We start from the raw sequence: 8,794 nt of genomic DNA, 5'->3' as shown, positions 1-8,794 counted from the left end.
AATGGTGAAGGGTTTCCATTTCATTCTATTAAGCTGCTAAACCAATAGATGAGATAGATTATTATTGTTGATGACAACAACAGCAATAAAGTCACATGAATGATAATGGTTAGTGTTTTTGTTTTAGCAGACAAATAACTGTAGGCCTGTGTGTGTCTGCATGCATTCACATGTAGCCTACAGATGTGTGTGTCTGTATACAGCGTTGGTGCATGGGTGCACATGGGCGCATGGGTTTATGTGTATGTGTGTGTGTGTGTGTGTGTGTGTGTGTGTGTGTGTCTTACCCCAGAAGTCTGGCTGCCTTTTGATAAATCTGTAGAAAGTAGTGGCTATATGGTACTGTGAAGGTCTGCATCGCCTCCATGTGGATTAAGAGCAAAATGCAACTCTATCGCCTCCTATATGGACAGATAACGTGGATTCAGCCTCAAGCAGCACATGCCTCTTCAGTATCTCATGGATATTAATAAATGAGATCTTTTTCTTTTCATTTGTATTATTTAGCCACCTAAGTTCTACACATAAGTAACATAAATATACTTGTATTTTGGAAATGCAGTTATCGCCAACCTGTTTAGGAGCCCAGTGAGCACCAACCGGGATTTCAACGTTGATTTCTAGTTGAAAACTGGGTGATATTCGGTCTGAACGTCTAAAACCCCTTTCGCCCTCTTTTCAACCAGCTAAATGTGGTTACAACATCAATGTGTCACAAAACACAAATTTGTTTAATCATTTGATAATTTGTTCAGTTGTAGCTTGAAAGAGAGACAATATTGATTAGTGTGAAGGTATTTCTCCAGTCATATTGCACTGGTAGGCGAAATGTGGTCTACACGAAGACGTAATTTCAACACATTTAATGTTTCATTTAAAATGTCATGTATATGGAACTATATAGGCTGTGTGCTGCCAACAAGAAGCTTCCAGGACATCGTAATGGGAGCACTTCTATACAAATGTAAAATAGGAAATTGCGCTTACTGCTGTAACGTGCATGCGCAAGTCCTTAGGTGGTACAGCTTCGACTACAACTGACACTGACATAGTTAAGTGGTGTACTAAGGGTTATGTACTAAAATATTTAATGTAAAATGCAGCGCACTCCAGTAGCCAAGACGTATAACTCAACTGCAACGTCTGCGCTTCGAATCCGGCTGTGGACTTTTGTTGCATGTCGCCCCCCATCTCTCTCTCTCCTTTATTTTTCCTGTCTTTGAACATTGAACGTTCACATTTAGACCATATTTCACCGGGATATTACACCGGTGAAATATGGTCTAAATGTGAACGTTCAATCAACATCTTCAAATAGTCTGAAAAAACTTTCACTTTTGAACCAGGGGCACGTTCAATCTGAAAACGGTGTGCACCGTTTTGCTACGGTTTCTGGGTTGAACGTCATGTTTCCTCGAAACGGTGTGAAACGGGCTTTGGGGTACGTTGTCTCTCGTTTGGTGGGTGTGTCAGAGGTGTTATCCAATCAGCAGCGACGTGTATATAAACCCCGCCGTATTAAAAAGGCAGTGCGCATAATGGATCAAACAAAAGTCCTTTACAAATGCGTCCGCTGCAGCTTGCTGTCTGCAACAATTGAACTAATTAGAAGACATGTTTGTGTCTTTTGCTATTGTATGTACCATTGTGGAGTGACACTTTCATAAACTTTTCTACTCCACTCTACTCCTCTAAATATATAATAGTAAATATTACAATATCATATCACAACAACAGTGATCGGCAATAATGATAGGCCTAATACTCATAATAAAATAATTAGCTCATATAGATCGTAACACAGTCTCGAAGGTAAGAAGTGGATTATCCTTCGCCTGAAATGTTTGCCTTCTCATCCTGAAATGCGAGGCAAATGTTGGATCACTATAATTAGGAACCACAGTTTCCACATATCCCTTCACTCGATTGGGATGTGCTCTGCTATTCTGGACGGCAAGGCAGTGACTGCAACATAGAGTGTGTTTTGTAGTATTAAACACATATTTAACGAACAAAGAATGGCCTTCTCAGCTGCCATAGTTGCAGCGCTTGCGTAACACAACAGGGTGTTCAACGCACCACCGTTTCCGTTTAAATAAACGTTTTGCTACGTTTTGTCGGGGCTGAACGCAGGGCTGTTTTGAACGTCTTTTCATCAGTGACCATAGTCATTTTTTAAACGTCTTTTCAACGGAAAAATGCTCACTGACACTGGGAGTGATCATTTTTTGATTTTCTACCAAATTGCTTACATGTTTGAGTGAACTGTGACTCATTTAAAACATTTAGTGGGTGCACTAACTCATGAGGGTCAAGTCCCCTGCTGGGACATTGTAAAGTTTCATATTTTATGTTATAAGAAACTGGCATCAGTCTCCATATATGCCGGTAGGCTATAAGTCAGCATAATAACAAAACACACGCTTTGCACTGCTATGAGTCCACATATTTTAACATGTGGCCCTGGGTGAACCCCTAACCTGCCGTAGGTGTCATTCTGTACCAGTCGGACTGCGACCACATCACTGCTGCCCCGCCTACACAACTTCATCTCTCTCTGTTTAACGGGATTTGATTTAGTCAATCAACATCATGGGAATTTTCGGCCAACAGGGTTATCGACTTGCTTACTGGTCTGGTCTAATCTTACTTTATGGAACTACTGGAGCCATAATGGCGGTCCTGGATAAAGGTAAATGCGGCATAGCAACCACACACCTCCCCTATAGCAACACAAATGAGAGCGCCTCTTCGCTGAGAAACCTGCGACAGTGTCGTAAAGCGCAATATTATGGTCGGAAATTTGACCAGTTGCCCTCTAAGATAAGCTGTCAGTCCCCCGTGCGAGCAACACAGTTCTTCTGAGCAAAAAAGACACCAACCTAAAACATGGCAGGGGTAATCGCACGGAAAGCAATTGACCACCTGAAGAGCAAAGAATTCAGGGATTATTTGATGAGGTAGGCCTGTGGTTTATCTGGCTACATTTCTCTGTTAGCAAGTAACGCTAATGTAGCTAGCTGTTAAGAGTAGCTATAATGTTAGCTATGCTAGTATTAGTTTGCCGATCTAAGACAACTAACGCTATAACCAGAGTCTTTCTAACAAATTGTGGATTTCTCAACAATTCGATGTTACTTTGGGTTGTATTTGAAAAGTTTTGCTCTGGTACTTTTGAAGGACGTTTGTGTCTGTGCTGTGTGACGCCAGCATGTAGCTTGCGAGGTTGACTGCAAATATTGTACTGTTTGGCTGCTAAGTTACAGTGAAGACTAAAACCTTATTAATATGTAAATGTTATAATGGGGACTGTTGAACTACTTTAAACATCCAGTGATCCTGTTTGTCCTTCCTGGAACTAAACTAGAGAGAGAAAATGGTATGCCCTACAAACTAACAGCTAAACTCTTATTGGCAGCGTTTAAAATCCCTTGAGGTGTAAATAATGAATAATAATAGCATTCTCTATTGACCCACATAGAAAAAAATCAGTTTTTGTTTGCCCTCAGATCAGGCCGCAGGGTCAGCTGTAGTACAGACTTTTATTATTTATTTATTTTTTTAGATATTAAGCGATGTACCTAACAATGGGGCACTCAAAAGAGGTGATGCAGACCAAGATAATTCTCACTTCGCACAAACGCTCAAAACAGCCAATGTAATTATCTCCATTACTTCTTAACACATCTTGATTGACATCTCTTTGAACTGTAGTTTTCAACAGGCAGGTCATGACAGGCTTGGATAGGGTTGAAAACAAAGAATAACCTGGATAAGGAAATACTGTGAGTAGCTTGGGGTTGTGGCTTTATTGTCAGGTATGCCTTTATGGTCAGGTAAATCTTCGATCCAGATGCAAAAGCATGTGAGAACCATTGTCTTAGAGGGCTTGACATGCTGTGCCGGGGGTTAATTTCGTATGTTCTGCTGGTCTGGTCTTTGCCACAGATTAGCATGCTTGAAATTTCAAAAAAGGCAAAATGATTACATAGTGATGCAAGAGGCCATGTTGGTTTACAGCTGCCACAGGCAGACAAGATGGTTATCTCTTGGGTCTTTTCCAAAGAGAAGAGACAATTATATTTCACCAGTTGCTGACTCTTGGTCAAGGCATGATGTGTACACATTATGGCAGCTTGCATGGTATTAGACACCATCCATGTTCTTCCAGCTCCCTGACAAAACTGACTATTTTTTATTGCTGGTGTGTTTTGTCACGATGCTGCAAATTGTGCAGGGTAATCAGTAAGCTTGCTATGTGAAAATGTTACCTCGCTCAACAACATACTTTAGTGATGTGGGTACCCAGACAGAGCAAATTTAGTCTTTCACCTTGGGACCAGGGTTCTTTTGAAACAATCTAGTTCTCTTGTGAACCTGCTAGAAACAGGCCTGTGACCCATTTTAGCTGATAGCTCTTGTGTGACCTCCCTCATATCAGTATGACTTATCTATGTCTTTCTGTCCCTCTCTCTCCTATGTTGCCCTGAAAATAAAAACATTCAACAGCACGGTACGTACTCAGCCTTTCTGTCTGTTTGTCCTTCTGTTTCTCTGCCTGCTGGTTTGTCTGTCTGCATTCTGCCTGACTTTCTGTTTGTCTGTTTGTGCTGCAAGGTAGCACTGTACCTGGTTATCTGCCATTGAATGTGTATGGGTGTATCCTTTTTCTAGTTTTTAGTATTAAATGTCTGTCCCTTGTATCTGTACAAGGATACTTTCAGTTATCAGATTCACCAATTTAGATTTTCCCATTAAGTATGCGTATTACAAGTACTGCATAGTACTCGTATGGAACAAAACTGACTGTAAGTCATAATGGATAAGGGCCTCAGCTAAATGCCTAAAATCTAAATTGTCTGTGTCTGTGTCTGTGTCTGTGTGTGTGTGTGTGTGTGTGTGTGTGTGTGTGTGTGTGTGTGTACAGCATTTCTGGGGCCCAGTAGCTAACTGGGGTCTTCCTGTGGCAGCCATCTCAGATATGAAGAAGAGCCCTGAGATTATCAGTGGCAGGATGACCTTTGGTAAGACACACACACACACACACACACACACATACACATAGACACATCTACTGATACACACAAGTGTACACACATACAGAACACACACACACACCATACCCCATTCTTTTCTAGTTGACATTGTTGTCATTTGCGCTTCTTTATCCCAAGGTTACTGGGAAATATGGGATTCACCAATGAAAACTCATTCTACTGCTGCACTTCTTTAAGTCACTCTGGATACAATTGTCAGTTAAATGGCCTTAATGTAATGTAGCACAAAGACAGCAGTATTGTATACACACATACATAACACAGACATACCACATAGATAGATACACACACATACACAGACAAGATATAATACTACACCAAATGTGTACTACACATGTGTCTGTTATTGTTGAAGACACCTTTTTTCTGGACCTCAAACAATTGAGTATTTCAGGAATGAAGTTCAGTCAGACTAGTGAAATCTTTAGACAACAGCTTGCATCTTCCTGACTTTAGAACAAAAGTGGTTTTTAGTCTCCAAAGGCCAGAAAGCCAGAGAAAAGAGTTTGTACTGTCCACTAATCTGCGATATCAGGTGTTGGTAGCAGTGCGGAGTGGGAGTGATTTCAGTTTTGGAATCAGGATTTGCTCAAAGACTTAATCTGTTTCATGACCTGTTATGGTTTTAAAAATGCCTCTTATTTGGATGCTTATATCATGACATATGGAATAATTGTACTGTAATCACTCTACATTTGATTATTTTTCTTGGGCAATAAGGCCAGAATTTCATTGTTTTTACACGTTTGAGCTGTAGTGGGAATTGTCCAGCAGTGAACCCACTCCCTGTGACTGTCTTGTGTTTCCTCTCTCTCAGCTTTGACCTGCTATTCACTGCTCTTCATGCGATTCGCCTACAAGGTGCAGCCGCGTAATTGGCTACTGTTTGCTTGCCATCTGACCAATGAGACAGCACAGCTAATCCAGGGAAGCCGTCTCATCAAATACAAGTAAGTCATATTGTAGCCCACTGTTTTCTCCTTTGTCGTTATGGGCAACAGATGTGCCATGGAGCGATACTGTTGGTCATGAGTGTTATCTACATTTCCCCAAAATTGGTAGCTGTATGTCAAGGTCTATAGAGTGTTGAGTCATGGATGTTGTCATTTCCATCAGCTATCCCAGCATGCTTTACTTGTTGACATAAATGTTAGTGAGTTTGTGCAGATGACTCAGCAGCCTAATATGCATGCTATGTACTTTGTCATGACCATTGTAGATTCAAATCAAGCTCAGAACCTTGTGGCATGTCATCCTCTTTCTCTTGTCTCTTTCATCTTTCCTGTCTCTCTCCCATACGTCTATTAAAACAGACATGCCATAAAGAAATGCTCAAAAACATTAAAGGACAATTCTGGTAGTTTTCAACCTGAGCCTTATTGTACTATTTTAATTCACTGTAGAGCTTGTCTCTCAGTTTGCAGGGAGTGCTGCTCTCCAACACAATCCAACACAATCCCTTCAATCAAGGTTATGGACTAGAATAGAATGGCACGCAGTCTGACTGTTCTTCTGTCATTTCAGCATGGAGAAGAAGAAGGCATCTTAGTGGCAGAGTGAAGCCGATGCAGAACGTTCACTTTTGGGAGCCAGCAGCAGAGTGAGACCCTGTGGCTACAACATCCACCTTAACTGGGACATCAAATCTAACGCACCTAAACATCTTATCCAATCATCAAAACAGTGGCACTTAAACCTATTTTAACTTGATGCTAATATGATTTATCATCCTCATGAAGTTTTAGTCATTTTTTACTACACAAAGAGAAAAAAGCAGATGTGGCTCTCCAAGAATTAAGGCCAACTGCTATCACTTAGTCTTTAGTCTTAGTCTTAGACATAGATTTTTGCAACATGCAGCATCACACACAAATGTAATGAGGGAGAATGTACACAGTCAGCAAGCCAGCCCATCCATTGCATGCCTTGCACATTAGGTCCAGTTTGACTGGCTGTTGCACACATGCAAGCTGTGTTTAGGCAATCTTTATATAGTCATCAAATATCTTTTTCCAGGCCATCAACACAAATATTTTTTATTATTTAACAACTCACCTGGTTAAATAAAGGCTTGATATTTAATAGAAAAAAGATGCCTGAAGTCAATATGTTGTCCATACTGTGGCAGAATATCACTGGCTAAGCATATGGACTTAAGTTCATTAACCTTTATTTAAACAGGGAGAACACACACAGAGCTCAGCTGTCTTGGTGCGCCCTGGAGCTAGACGTTACACTGTACTATCCATAGAAAACGCATACGGTTTAACTTGGTATGATTTTACTACAGTAATGATAAATAATACAAGATTAATTAAATGTTTAAAAGATACAAATAATGGATATCTTTTTATATGGAGAGACTGCCTAGATTGTAAGGCTGCATGATTAGGTTATGAGCTGAGGCTGTCTAGGTGTAATGCTGTGTGACAGGACAAGGCAAGCTGCTTCTGTCAGTGCTGCCCAAACATGTATTGTGTGTTGTTGTTATGTGTCATTCACATTAATTTATTCTGTCACATTAATGTGTCATATTCACATTAATCTTTTCCCTGATTGATGAGCTGATTCCTTGTGTTCTCTGGGTTTGTTGGAATAAACTGGCAATAAATGACTTGAACACGGTTCAGTGAGTGACTTAGTTACTTAGTTTGTTTAAGCCTAAAGTGCAGTTTGGCCATTGTAGTTTTCAGTTGCTGCCAAAGTCCTGCTCCATGGTCATTGCAAGGGAACGGGTAACCTTGACAGTGTCAGACATGTCGTCATGGTGAAGTCAGGGAGCATTTCTCCATGTTTGCACTCAACACTTTGCTCTGGAGAAGGTGTAGCAACCTGATGCCCTTGGAAAATAAATGATCAAACCCTTTCCTCAACAAAGATGTAAAGTACAAATTAAAGTAACAAGTACAGCAAACCAGAGTACCTCTAGAGCGTTATTTGGAAATTAGTGGGGAAATTGCATACATTGTACATCCAATTCTTGAATCATTTTTGTAGAAACATTATTGTTGAAAGCTGGATTAATGAATCAGATCATTGTTTACTTGTTCTCATTTATCCCAACAATTTACTGCTTGCTTCTTCAGAGTTATAGCCAAACATGGTCACGGCTGAATTCTCAGAGATACACTGATGCAAAAATCTGACAAATGAAGCTGATGTATGGGTCTCAGACATCTTGAAGCCATTGCACTGACATTTTTGACAACTAAAATGCCTACATTATTGAAAATAATCTGCAGGACAGTGTATACAAGAGGCTATACTTTTTTATACGGCCATCCAGTTTTACTGAGAACAGTCTGCACTTCAACCTCAAAACCATTTATGGTGACATTATGATGATTTGTATTGCTTACATTACATTTCTCATATGTGATAAAATAACCTTTCTCATCAAACATATCAATGACAAACTAGTCATATTGTACCATTTATTGAAAAATATAGACTTGGTTCTGACAGTAGTCTAATCTGAGTTGTTGGGAGAAATTGTGGACAAAACAGAGCTTCCATGGTGAGGGACTTGTTCATGAAATATTGATAATTTAACAGGTAATTTGGACATATTCAACAGTATAATTGTATTTTAAAGGAATGGTAGCCCCCCGTAGTTTATTGAAAATGTGTAATGGAATAAATATGCATCAAATCCAGTAGTTGGCGCTCGGCTGGTGCTTGGCTGCCGAGCGCTCTAAAATAACAGAGACAAAGAAGGAAGGAAACAGTCTGTGCCA

At 40.1% G+C, this 8,794-nt stretch overlaps 1 protein-coding gene across 2 annotated transcripts; it reads left to right on the top strand.

Annotated features, from left to right (window-relative positions):
• The first annotated feature begins 2,795 nt into the window (after window positions 1-2,795).
• mpc1 (mitochondrial pyruvate carrier 1) lies at window positions 2,796-7,682 on the top strand. 2 transcript variants are annotated; one of them, XM_071545133.1, is made up of 5 exons: window positions 2,796-2,960; window positions 4,510-4,513; window positions 4,928-5,024; window positions 5,875-6,007; window positions 6,582-7,682. In XM_071545133.1, exons 1-5 carry the CDS (start codon window positions 2,890-2,892, stop codon window positions 6,604-6,606), a joined length of 330 nt encoding a protein of 109 aa, XP_071401234.1. In that variant the 5' UTR covers window positions 2,796-2,889; the 3' UTR covers window positions 6,607-7,682. The 2 variants fall into 2 exon arrangements, with proteins under 2 accessions (XP_071401234.1, XP_071401235.1); XM_071545134.1 differs by lacking the exon at window positions 6,582-7,682 and having other exon boundaries at window positions 5,925-5,932.
• The last annotated feature ends 1,112 nt before the right edge of the window (window positions 7,683-8,794 follow it).

This window comes from Centroberyx affinis, unplaced genomic scaffold, assembly GCF_046629955.1.
Source record: "Centroberyx affinis isolate AG114_WGS23_722 - 3 ecotype Tasmania unplaced genomic scaffold, CSIRO-AGI_Caff_v1 ptg004778l_1, whole genome shotgun sequence".
NCBI classification, from domain to species: domain Eukaryota; kingdom Metazoa; phylum Chordata; class Actinopteri; order Beryciformes; family Berycidae; genus Centroberyx; species Centroberyx affinis.
This window is presented reverse-complemented; position numbering and strand designations above follow the sequence as displayed.